At 38.6% G+C, this 13,640-nt stretch overlaps 1 protein-coding gene across 6 annotated transcripts in view; it reads left to right on the forward strand.

The window, feature by feature from the left end:
* NPAS3 (neuronal PAS domain protein 3) overlaps window positions 1-13,640 on the forward strand; it is a 948,130-nt gene that overhangs the window by 221,187 nt on the left and 713,303 nt on the right. For 3 of the 6 annotated variants that reach the window (XM_089523551.1, XM_089523557.1, XM_089523553.1), the window contains one exon: window positions 11,016-11,069. The exons of the other annotated variants lie outside the window; for them this stretch is intronic. In XM_089523551.1, coding sequence (XP_089379677.1) covers window positions 11,016-11,069 — 54 coding nt within the window. The remainder of the gene's footprint in view (window positions 1-11,015; window positions 11,070-13,640) is intronic. 6 annotated transcript variants of the gene reach the window in all.

Genomic DNA, 13,640 nt, shown 5'->3' on the forward strand with positions numbered 1-13,640 from the left:
TTTTTTTTCCATACTGAATTGGCACTTCATTGATACAACTAATCAGTCTGTAGGGATGTGGAATTCATGGCGTAAACTGTAAAATGTTCTAGAAAATATCAGTAATCAGGATGGATGCATAGCTATACCATACAGATACTTCTCAAAACGATCACATAACACTGGTTCTGAAGTCTCTTCACTGGCGGCCAATTAGTTTCCGGGCAAGGAACAAAGTGTTGGTGATTACCTTTAAAGCCTTACATGGCTTGGGTCTAGAATACTTAAGGGAATGCCTGTTTCCGTACTGTCGGTCCCGCATATTAAAGTCCTTCAGCCAAAAAAATCCAGGCTAACTTCAGTTACCCAGAGGGCCTTCTCCACCGCTGCTCCGAAGTTATGGAACAACCTACTGGAGGAGATCTGCCACATTTCCACTCTTACAGCCTTTAATAAGGCCCTTAAGATGGATCTGTTCTGGCAGTGGTTCCCAAATGGTGAAGCGGGGCCCCTAGGAGAACCACAAAACTTGAAGGTTCTGATCCCTCCTCCTCCTCTTCTCAACCTTTTTTTATATGTAAAAGTTACACATGCACTGAGTTGAATATCGAATTTATGTAAATAAACTGCTCTAATTTGAATAATGTTATTTTCTTATGAAATGTTAAAATATTAATATACATGAAGGTACCAGGGAAAATCCACTAAATAAACAAAATATTTATATTCATATACTATGTTGAATGCGTGGGTGCACGATTTCTGCATGTAGATGTAAAGGGTGGTCCAAAGGGTAAAATGTTTGAGTACCACTGTTGTTTGCAAAACTGTGACTTTGGCATTATTAGACTACTGAAGATGACCAGTGAAAAGACAAAATTTGCTTGGTTTTTGTTATGTGTGATCTCCCACACTCCCTCCCCCCTCCTCTCTTTCTCTCTCTGTCATATATATATCATACAATCGGTCCTTGTTATTCGCTGAGGTTTGGTTCCAGGACACCCCGTGGATATCAAAATCTGTGGATGCTCAAGTCCCATTAAATACAATAGCAAAAACGTGTCCTTTATATAAAATGGAAAATTAAAGTTTGCTATTTGGAATTCATACTTTTTAAAAAATGTTTTCAAGCCATGGATGCTTGAATCTGTGGATAAAAAATCCATGGATAAGGAGGGATGACTGTATAGGCATTAAACTGCTTGCTTTTAATGTCATTAGGAACTGGACTGATGCAAGCCATCTGAAGGGAATTGTTATGATTAGCAAAGGGGATCACCTCCAGGATAGATTTTTTTTCCTCTCCTGGTATTTTTCACTTTGCAATTTCACTTTTGGAGTCAATGGATGTTTTTTTCACAGTGATGTTTAGGTTGGTATATAAAATAATAACATTCTTGGCTCTAGCAATGAGGTTTTCATATTATGTTCCCAGAGCAGCATGAGGTTGACACTATGGGGAAAAATAGCTCCCACAGTGCTATGGGCAGATTTTTGCACTTGATCTTAGGCTGGGAATATCAGATGGAAGAGCAAGCCAGGAAAGTTTTGAGTTGTTAATTCTGTTTTGTGAGACATCTTTGATACTCATTGTTCATGCATCTACAGAATATGTCAGCCTTTCTTAAACTGAGGGTAGTGTGACACTATTATGTCATATTAATCACTGGTATCTTGGACATGGATTCTGAGTTATATAGTAAGTGAAGTGAAAGGCTTTCACTGCCAGCACCCATAGTTTTTTGTGGGTTTTTCAGGCCATGAGGCTGTGTTCTAGAAGAGTTTATTCCTGATGTTTCACAAGCAGCTGTGGCTGGCATCTTCAGAGAAATTTCCCCACAAAAGCCCCCACAAAAAACTGTATAGTAACTGTCTATTAAATAAATTGGAGGTTGAAAGAGCTAACCATATTATCCACCTCAAACACGCTGGCTTTAGGAAAAGCCAGAATGCTGTTGACTACTGTCTGACTCTTTAGTTTTTAGCCCAACAATCCTACCAACATCTCTTTGTTGCCTTAAAAAAGAATGATATAATTATCCTGGGCCAGGAGAGTTTTTTAAACTAACAAGCAATGCCAAACTAATCTTATCTCCTTTCCTTGATAGTTCCGAGCCTAGTAGCTTAGAGAAATGTGGAAGCAGTGTATCTTGATTTCTGTAAGGTTTTTGATAAGATTCCCCTCAATATTATTACAGACAAGATGGCAAAATGTGGTCTAGACAGTGCTACTGTTTACTGCCAGCTACTAATATGTTAAAACAGTACAGTTTCTCAGGTTGCAGTCTGGTTAACAAACTCAACCTACTGATATACCACCAATAGCTCCTTGTCATCCTGGAAAAAAATGACAAGGTGCTGCAGGCTTTGTACCCCTAGTTCCAGAATTGTTTGGATTCTTTAGAAATTATATAGATGATAGAGGGAAGTTTCACCCAATTTATAGAAGGCACTGAACAATGAGGTGCAGCTAATAGTTAGAATAAGGATTCGACATGATCTCATCATATTGGAAACCTGGGCCAAAACTAATAAAATGAATTCCAGTAGAGATAAATATATGGTTCTGTCTTTAGATAAGAAAATTAAGAAGCACAAATATAACCTGGTTTAACCACAGTATATCTGAAAAGGTTAAATGTGAGCATTATAAAGCAAGGGAAAAAAAGCTTGTCCAATCTTAGGTTGCAATTGAAGAACTATTGTATCAACATCAATGGTACCACTGTATTCTGTTTTGGTCTGACCTCACTTGGAATACTATATCCAGTTCTGGGCTCTGCAGTTTTCAAAGGGTATCAGCATGCTGGGATGTATTGACAAGAAGGTGGCCAAGGTGGTACAGAATCTGGAAACCAAGACTTGTGAGGAATAGTTGAGGAAGATAATAATAATAATAATAATAATAATAATAATAATAATAATAATGTTTGTACCCCAGAACTGGGATTCAGAGTGGCTCAACAATATTAAAAGAACAATAGAATTAAAAACATAGAAAAAGGGTGCATTAAAAAGGGATTAAATTATTACAATATTAAAATAGATTGCTATTAAAGGAATAAAATAGATTCTTAAAAGATCAAATTGTTTGAAACACTTTAAAATGAAATAACACCCCAAGCCAGTCCTTTGCAAACATTCCATTTTAAAAGCCTGTCTGAATAGGTAGGTCTTATCCATCTTGTGGAACGCCAGCAAGGAGGGGGCCATTTTGGCCTCACTGGGAAGGGAGTTCCACAGTCTAGGGGCAGCCACCAAGTATATTTGACTAGGAGAAGAGCAGATTGAAAGGTGATATGATAGCCATCTTCAAATATGTGAAAGATTGACACATGGAAGAAGAAGCATTTTCTGATGCTCCAGGGGGTTTGAAATGACAACACAGAAGGATGACCTGATGGTAAGAGGTGTTCAACACTGGAATAGACAAGCTTAGGGGCTGATGAACTCTCCTTTGTTAGAGGGTTTTGAATAAAGGTTAGATGCTTTAGCTGTGGATTCCTGAACTGACAGTAAGGGTTTTTGTTTTGTTTTGTTTTTTGTTTTGTTTTTTGTTTTTTATAGCATTGTAGCATTGTAACTAGCTCCAGCTCTAAAATTTTACTGTTCTGTAACTGTAAATGGGCATAACACTGAAGCTTCAGTTATGCAGTAGACTAGAATCTTTTTGAGAAATTGAAGGTATTTGTGATTTTTATATCAGAAAATTAAAATGACAATTATGCATGGCATATATCACTTACAATAAGTATTTCTTAGCAACATCGGTATCAAGTAAATTGCAGTCAATAAATTAGGTTTTGAAGGTTAGGTATTTATACAGTTATTTTGAAAATATTTTTGTAAAAATCAAATATACTTTATGTTGTATTAAAGATATTGAAATAGTATTTGCCCAACATTCTTTTAACCACAATTTTTCTTGTCTGGTTTACAAATAGTTTAATTGGTACACAGATGACTATATTGGATTAGGAATTATATGTAAAGTATCATCAGCTATTCCTTTTGTTCTGGTCAATAGTTTTTCAATGAAATAGACATATTGTTGTCATGGAAACCATATATTCTTAATGGTAAAGTTGGCCCTTGGTATCAACTGGCATTTGGTCCCAGGGCCCCCCTATGAATATCAAAATCTGTGGATGCTCACATCCCATTACAACGAATAACATTATTAAATGGTATTCCCTGTATAAAATGGCAAAATCAAGGTTTGATTTTTGGATTTCAAAAAAACCCACATATTTTCAAGCTGTGGATGGTTGACTCTGTGAACATGTGGATACAAATGGGATTTTTTTTTAAAATACTTGTGGAATACAAACATAACATGGAAAATTTTGGGGAAAAATTAAGCAGAATGTCAAAGGTTAATAGTCCAAAGTTTTGAAAAATATTGAGTTATTTTATTAGATTATTTTCACTTTCCAATATAATATTTGTATATTGCAAGTTAGTGATCTACCATTCTTTGTATCCATACTATTCTCCTCCAGCTCCACATTTCAAATGTGTTGATTGCCTTCCTGTCAGCTTTCAGTATACTTTTTGACATACAGCTGTTTGCTGTACATGAAATTTATAAGAAAATTAGCTTTAGCAAACTTCTTGTGATTCTTCATCAAGATTAACGTGAAAAGAGAGGAGGGCAACATGACTGAAGGATTCAGCATTTTTTTCTTGTATGTTTGTAAGGACATGATTTTTAGTTCAGTTTTTAATGTACCAGAGACCAAACAGCTTTCTCTGGGACTCCTGAAAAGATAGATGCTCCCTGTGGCAGTACCTGTGGGGGACACTTGAAGAGTGTGTCTCAAGGCACCAATGTATGGCAATTATTTGTTCAAGATTTGATTTCTATATTTAGTGGATAATTTCAAGTCCCATTGTTTATGGCCATTACAATTATATGGCCAGTAATTTTAACTGCTATTTGTAATTGTAGTTGCAGTTAGGATTGCCTGATTGTCAGATTGCCCATGCTCTACTCAGATACTAGTTGTGCCACTCTATACACTTTTACACTATTAGCTGACACAGATCCCCAGCTTTAATTAACAAACTAACAAAATCCCTAACCAATCTACAACCAGAGATGCAAAGGGAAACATGCTGCCTCTGTACTGCCCTCTTACTTTGTTAGAATGATCCTTTCAGTATTTTCAGCTAATGAATGAAGTCACAGATTTGACTTACATTTTTGAGAACTAAAATAAGTAGAATGCTATACCCATGGCTGTGGGAAGTGCCTTTCTAGCTCATTTTGAACCATTTTTTAAAAATAATACTTCTTAATGATTAGTACTCACAGAAGACATCAAAGAAAATGAGGACCTTGTGTAATTGATCAAGAAGTAATATATCAACTACAAAACAAAAGGTAACAGTGAAAACTTCAAGTTTTCTTACTCAGGTTTTATTTCATGCACACATGAAAACAATAGAGAGGATACATTGGATATGAGTGAATGGCATTTTTAAACTGGAACAATAAAAATACTACATTTATTAAAGTTTTGTTAAGGATGGTGGTACAGTGGTTTGAGTGTTGGACTATGACTCTGGAGATCAGAGTTCGATTCCCTGCTCAGCCATGGGGACCATTGGGTGACCTTGAGTGTGTCACACTCTCATCCCTAGAAAACCCCTTAGGGATGCCATAAGTCAGAAACTAATTAAAGACACACAACAGCAACAACAACGACAACAAGTCTTATTTTCAAATTTCAATACATTATTGTAGTATTTTTTATTGCTATACGGACATGGCTTATGTTATGTTGCAAAGTACCTCAGTTATATACCCTTATTATTATAATAGCACCTGCAGTAAATAATAGTAACAACAACAACAACCTGACTGAGATCCTTTATTTTCACATATAACTAAGATGATGGAGTTCTGTTATCCTAGTTATAGATGCCATTCCCCCAAATATATACCTTTTCAAACTGGCAGTGTTCAAGCTGAGGTGTTTTCAAAGTTCTGCAGATCAGGGGCCTGCGAAATGACATTTACAGTGCACTCCTGGCCATGGGCCACATTGAGAGCAGCCCCCTTGGGATCTTGCTGCAACTGCTTGTCTCAAGGTGCCCAGTACTGTATATGCCATTTCCCAGTGCCCCTATCTGAAGCACTTTGGATGGACAAGAGTCCATTAACAAATACTTGACCTCAGACTGGAACAGATGGGCCAAATGAAGCAGCTTCCAGCTGCTGTGGAGGTGTTCAAACAATAAATGCCTCCAAAGCAGCCCAAAGCCATACCAAAGCTGTGCTCCAGTACTCTGGATCAGAACAAAAAGGACCTGGGATAATCTGGCTCCTGGCAATGCAGTTTGGGTTTTGTGGCTGCAGCCCGCTTTGGAGCCAGCTGTGTGGTTAGCGCAGTCCCAACCCACTTGCGCTGGGATGGACTTGGGCTGCTCTTTTGCACCTGTCTGCTCCAGCCCCTCATTTCTCTAAACAACTTGTCTACATCTTCATGTTTAACAAAATAATATTTTTCAAAACAGAACAAGTACCAGCCCATATCACAACTCCAGGCCTGTTCTCAGTTTGCATTCCATGCTGGAATGCATGTGAGCAATTTTATTATTGAAGTGTTTTGCCTACTGAGAATTCCCTCTCACTTCTTTGGGATCCAGAATTTAGAAATTCTTTTTCAACTCCAGAAATAATACTGTTATGTTACCATGGGGGCAGAGAAGCACAATATATTTGTAGACATCATCATCTCAGTGTAGGCTTTAAAATGTACTCTAGCCTAGCTTTGATTGGATTTTTCATGGGTTTTCCTTTCTTACAAACATGTTCTCTGTATATCGAAGCACCTTGTTGCTCTGGGCTCTTCAGAAACCAAGTAGATTGAGCTCTGTACAGTATGAGCTCCCTTAGGAGTGATCATGTCAATTGGCAGGTCACCTCCCTCTTCCACAGATCAATGGAAACTTTGACAGGTTCACAAACTAGCAGCTGAAAAATTCCCCAGGGCCTCCAGGAATCCTCCTGAATCCATTAGTTTCTGGGAGAAGCCATCTTGATAGATTTTCAACTCCTGGAGAGGATTAGTAGTATGTAACATCAGATATGCAGAGAGGTGAAGAAATGTAATTTACTCAAAATAAGCATTCTAATTGCACTTTGGTCAGTGTGAGAAATGGACTGCATACTTTACGTCAACATGCCATTTCAAGCTGGCTTATGTATGATGTTTTTGAGGCATTCTTATACTTTGCTAGATAGTTTTTGGTTTTCCACTTCCACAGTTAGTCATGACGTCTGTTCTGTTTTGACCTTATTGTTTAGCATTTATATTTTCTTTTTAATTTACACTAATCATTGGCTTAATATATATTAAATCTCTGTGTAAGCTAAAACAATCATTCTCATGTATATTCTAAAGACAATAAAATGGAGCATGTACATACACGTACACACACACCTATAGATAACATTACAGTATCATAAGTTATATATTTCAGAGGTGTGGCTCTCTAATGTGGTCTTTGTGACAACAACACATAAAAAAATCAGAGTTGAAAGAGACCACAAGGGCCATCCAGTCCAACTCCATGCCATGCAGAAACATGCAATCAAAGCACCCGTGACAGATGGCCATCCAGCCTCTGTTTAAAGACCCTGAAAGAAGAAGATTCCACCACAAACCGAGGGAGTATATTCCACATTGAACAGCTCTTACTGTCAAGAAGCTCTTAATGTTGCGGTGGAATCTCTTTTCCTGTAGCTTTCATACATTGTTCCATGTTCGAGTCTCTGGAGCAGCAGAAAAGAAGCTTGCTCCATCCTCATTGTGACACCCCTTCAAATACTCAACAGGGCTATCATTCTCTGGGCTAAACATACCCAGCTCCCTAAGTCTTAACTCATAAGGTATGGTTTCCAGACCGTCACCATTTTGGTTGCCCTCCTCTGGACACACTCTATCTTGTCAACATCCTTTTTGAAATGTGATGCCCAGAAGTGGAAACAGTATTCAAGTTGAGACCTGACCAAAGCAGAATAGAGTGGCACTATTACTTCCCTTGATCTAGACACTATACTTCTATTGATGCAGCCTAGAATTGCATTCACCTTTTTAGCTGCAGCATCACACTGTTGACTCGTGTTTAACTTGTCTTCTACTAGGATTCCTAGATTCCTTTCACATGTACTGTGGTCAAGCCAGGTGGCCCCTATCCTGTATCTGTGCATTTCATTTTTTTCTGTCTGTGCAGTACCTTACATTTCTCCCAGTTGAAATTCAGTTTGCTAGTTTTGGCCCAGCTTTCTAATCTGTTAAAGTCATTTTGAATTTTGATCCTGTCCTTTGGGGTATTAGATACCCCTCCTCATTTGGTGTCATCTGAAGATTTGATAAGCATACTCCCTATTCATTATGCAATATGAGAAAATTGGGGATGGGGATGGGATGGGGGTTATTTTTAAATTGTGATTGATCTCAATGTATTGTTTTTACTATTTTTTCTGATGTTGCAACACACCTTGATTCCTTGTGAAAAGGCAGGCTATAAATAAATCATATTATTATTATTATTATTATTATTATTATTATTATTATTCCTTCATCCAAGTCATTGATAAAGGTGTTGGCCCAGGAAAAACCCGGTGATACCCCACTGGGCACTCTCCAAGATGAACAGAAGCCATTGCTGAGCACTCTGGTTTCAGCCAGTCAGGCAATTGCGATCCACCTAACAGTTGTATTATCTAGCCCACATTTTACAAGCTTGTTTTCAAGAATATCATATGAAACTTTGTCAAAGGCCTTACTGAAATCAAGATATACTATATCCACAACATTCCCTTCATCTACCAAGCTGGTAATTTTATCAAAGAAAGAGATAAGATTTGTCTGCCTTGACTTGTTTCTCTGAAACCTATGTTGACTTTTTGTGATTATGAATTGCCTTCTAGATGTTCACAGACTCTCTATTTAATGATCTGCTCTAGAATCTTTCCTGGTATTGATGTCAGACAAACTGTGTGGTAAATGCTGGGATCCTCTTTTCCCCCCTTTTTGAAGATGGGGACAACGTTTGCCCTCCTCCAGTCAGCTGGGACATCTCCTGTTCTCCAGGAGTTCTCAAAGATTATTGCCAATGGCTCTGAGATTACATTTGCCAGTTCTTTTACTACCCTTGGATGTAGTGCATCTGGTCCCGGAGACTTAAATTCATTAGGCCTGTATTACCTCTTTACTTATAATGTGCTGCATTTCCCCTATTGTGTTCTTTGCTCCATTTGTCCTAATGACACATTTTCTCATATTACATAATGATTTAATTCCTACTTCCCACTATATACTTCTTCTGCCTATTCTTTTTCACAAATATGCATATTTTGTAGTTTTTAGGGCCAAACCTGATCACAGTGTTCAGAAAAGTACATTTTTTGTATACATCTGTTTCTGATTTTGATTAGAAATCCAGGGAGTGGATGTTATATGTTATATAAATTAACATAATCATGTAACATGAATGAAGTTCTCCCCATCCTTGTTTTTATTATTATTGAAGAAAGAGTCTCATTAAATTACCTTTGTATTCTCCTGATTATAGATATGGTTGTGAAAATCCCATGAAGATGACTGTTTGGGGATTATAACTGATTAGAGTCTGCAAAATGTAAATGAGTTGGATGTTGGACCCCTTATTCCTATGACAGAACTGTGCTCATGAGGCACTCCCGTTGGAGCAAACTAGTTAGGCATTTTTTTCCCATTTGTTCACCCCCTTGAAGCCCCCCGTTCTGTAGAGATAGGGAACATTATGGGAGGTGGCAATGGGTGAGTGCAGATTAATGGGGGAAGTACTGGACCATCCATTGGATCTCAGTTCCTCCCACTTATGAAAGGAGCCATTCTTTTAATGGAAGCACAAACAAATCTGAATCCAACCAGAAAATTTAAAAAATAAAAATAAAACTCATACTTGAACTTTTTGAGACTTTTTTTTCCATCTTAAAAATAAACAGCTTTTATGGTCATTTTAACTAGTAGCTTAAGATAGATAAATGTTAATTATGTCTGTTTGTGAATGGTAGATAAAGTTGTCTGTGGTGCTCAATAGTTCCTAACAAGGTTTTGAAAAAATTTGGCAGCTGTGTAACAATTTTGGGAACCATAGAGTTTTTTTATGCATAGAAATACAGAGTGAAATATTATAGATGCCAAACTAAAATAGAAAGCTTTCTCACAATGGGTTTTGCTGGATCTCTCCCTTCAGGTCTCCTGAGTGCCTTTCTCTCCCCCCCCCCCCCCTGATTGTTTCCAGCCCATTCATCTCGCATGGAAGTGGTAGCATAAGTGTGGTCCCTTCCAACTTTATAATTCTATAAAGTCCTATATCTATATCTATGTTTTCTTTTGCCAATTGTTCATATATTTTCAGCTAAATTCCTTCCCCAGTCTGCCAATGTCCTGATAATCTATTGTCACCCCTTCTTCCCCATCCATAGAATCATTGGGTTGGAAGAGACCACAAGGACTATCAAGTCCAATACTCTCGCCATGCAGGAACATACAGTCAAAACACTCCTGCCAGATGGCTATCTAACCCCTTTTTAAAAACCTCCCAAGGAGGAGGCTCCAGCATGCTCAGAGGCAGCATATTTGACTGTCAGACAGCTCATACTGTCAGGAAGTTCCTCCTAATGTTTAAGTGGAATCTCTTTTCCTTTAGTTTGAATATAGTCTGTGTCCTAGTCTCTGGAGGAGCAGAAAGCAAGCTTGCTCCATCTTCAATATGACATCCTGTGACATGTCTATGTGACACATTTGGCAGTCTCCCAAACTGTAACAAAGTAGGGAGTTTGGATTAGAGATCCACTCCTATGACTTTTAGGCCTCCATGAACTGAAGTCTGTTGGCAGGTGTCCAAAATATTATGTAGTCAGTTCTTCCTGCTAATTGCTGTTTCTTGACAAGGCAACATAGAAAGCAATCCAATTAACTTCCTGCTATCTCCCTTCTCCCATGAGTTAACCCTAAATTATTTTTTCCCATTAGAACAAGTCTGGACATGCCCATGACAAGACACCACTCTTGGGTTACCCCACCCAGGTAGGTTGCTCTAACACTACTTCAGAGAGCGATTACTTGTCATCTTTTGACATATTGAACTAAAGAAACAGTTTCCCAAAGAAAAATAACTACATTCTCTTTCTTTATTGTTCCATGTCCTGAACAAAAGAGCTTATTTTCCAGATCAGCTGCCTATAAACACAGAGTTGCTGCTATTGCAGTTACAAGAACTCTTCTGTTTTGGGATCTGTTCTGGATGAGTGTACATGGGTTATCAGTTGGTCTCAGTCAATGAATGCATGTCCAACCTTTCCAAAGACTCTAGTTATGGATAAACTATAGTCATGTACAGTCAATTACAGATATATCTGTAATTGCCTGCCAATCTTATTTTAGACAAATCACTCACTAGAAATAATTTCTTTATTAGACTGAAACTCAGTGAATGCAGAAATTGTGTTCAGATCCGGGTGAATTATGTGGGGTTTTAATCTGTACAATGGTGTTACAGTGCTGTGTTTATAGTGACTATAATGGTTTGAAAGTAGTGTGGATAGGGATTAAAAGCCAAGAGGGTGAAAACTCAGTAATCAAGATAAAGATCTCTAATATGTAGTAATTACTACCAATTTGTGATCTGAACTCTGTTGCTCTCAGGTCAGGTAAATGAACAATGTGTCAGATGATGGCATTTACCAATATATTGTGCATCTTACTGTGGCTTTGATGGGGGAAATGAAGCTAGAATAAATGCAGTTGTATACATGGGTAGATGTAGGAAACTGAAGAACAGTGGTGAGCAGTGTAATAGTAAATTACACATCCATGGTCTGTTTCTTCTTTGTAAAAGAATGTCTTCTTGGAATGGACATCTTCTCATCCTATTAACTCCATTTCCATTTTCTTCTCCAAAGTGTGCTATTCTGATTGTGAAGTGCCTACAGGAGGAATCTGGAGAGATAAAGGGAGGAAGAGAATCATTCATAACTGAGCTAAAACTGGCTGCAGCCTTATTTCTGTAAACTGGCAATGCAAAACCTGCCACTAAGAAGTTAGGTGGTCCATCCTCTCTCAGAAGAAGTCAGCCTGCTGTGGAAATGGGGTGGCTAAAATAGCAGATGATCTAAAGCAGGATTGGACAAAGTGCAGCCCACAGGCCACATGCAAGCCTCCACGGCATTTTTGTGGCCCTCAGGCCCCTCCAGAGATCAAACATTTTTTTTCAGAAAATCTGATTTTTTTAAAATCCAAAGTGCCCCAAAATAACCTCTAAGGCAGGGGTAGGCAACCCTTTTGAGCCGGGGGCCGGGTAGCTGTCCCTCAGACAACTGGGGGGGCCGAAGCCAAAAAATAAACAATTAAATAATTTTTTTAAAATTAAATAAATAAATAAACCGGGACAAATGTAGGACAAAATTTTCAAATGGAGGGCACTTTTTAAATAAAAAATGGAGGACACGTGAAAAAATTTGCTGATTTTTTTAAAAATGTTAAGATAAATGCATGTTTCTGAGGCTTCTATAGACAATTGCCCCCCAAAGGCCCCGGCGGCAATCAGCGGCAGGACTGGGCTGGGGCCGGTCCCAAGGCCTCACCGGGCTGCATCCGGCCTGCGGGCCGCAGGTTGCCTACCCCTGCTCTAAGGAATATAGAGGACATAGTCACATTCTTGGAGCCCCCTGGATTCCCATGGGGTAAAAATATGAAACTTTGTGAAATCTTCCCCGATGTTCCTTCCAAAATGTTCCAAAATGCCCTTCAGGGCCCAGGAATCCCCTGCTGACTTTTTTCTGGGAGCAGGTGCATCCAAGCAATGTCCCTTGGAGGGCTGATGTGGACCTCTAGTCTTCCACAATTGCCTATCCCAACATGGGACACAGATCAAAACTGGGTGGCAACACAGATAAAATCCCTAGCTTGCTAAAAAAAAAGAGCAATAATCAGACTACCTAATATAAAACTGGATAAATTACTTTCTGTTCACAGGTGCCACAGATTTCTTGATATTATACACTGGTCAGTCCTGAGGCAGCTGGTGGTGGTAAAGAGAAAAACATAGGTCCCAGTTTGCATACTGTGGAGATGATGGAGTGTTGTCACCCTTTTTCTGAATGATCAAGTGAGGCTTTTTGGGGGCCCCATGGGACTGACCAGTCAAAAGCTGACTAAGGTCCAAAACACACTGCAGAAATAATTTAATTTAATTAATTTGTTTTATTTATATACCGCTATTCCAAAGATCATAGCGGTGAACAGCAAGTAAGCTAATTAACAAGTAAGCTAATTTGCCCCCAACAGTCTGGGTACTCATTTTAGCGACCTCGGAAGGATGCAAGCCTGAGTCGAGCTTGGGCCCTTTTGCTGGTCTTGAACTCGCAACCTTGTGGTTTTGAGTGAATGGCTGCAGTACAGGCATTTAACCGCTGCGCCACCAGTTTGAAATCCAGTTTGAAAACGATTTGACTCCTCTGGCTCAATGCTAGGGAATTCTGAGAACTGTAGTTTTGTGGGACATTTAACCTTTTCTGTCAGAGTGTTCTGGTGCCACAATAAACTACAATTCCCAGTATTCCCTAGCACTAAGCTACAGCAGTAAAGCGGTCTTGAAGT

The sequence above is a fragment of the Sceloporus occidentalis genome, unplaced genomic scaffold, assembly GCF_023333645.1.
Source record: "Sceloporus occidentalis isolate IW3139 unplaced genomic scaffold, rSceOcc1.0.p SCAF_4, whole genome shotgun sequence".
NCBI classification, from domain to species: domain Eukaryota; kingdom Metazoa; phylum Chordata; class Lepidosauria; order Squamata; family Phrynosomatidae; genus Sceloporus; species Sceloporus occidentalis.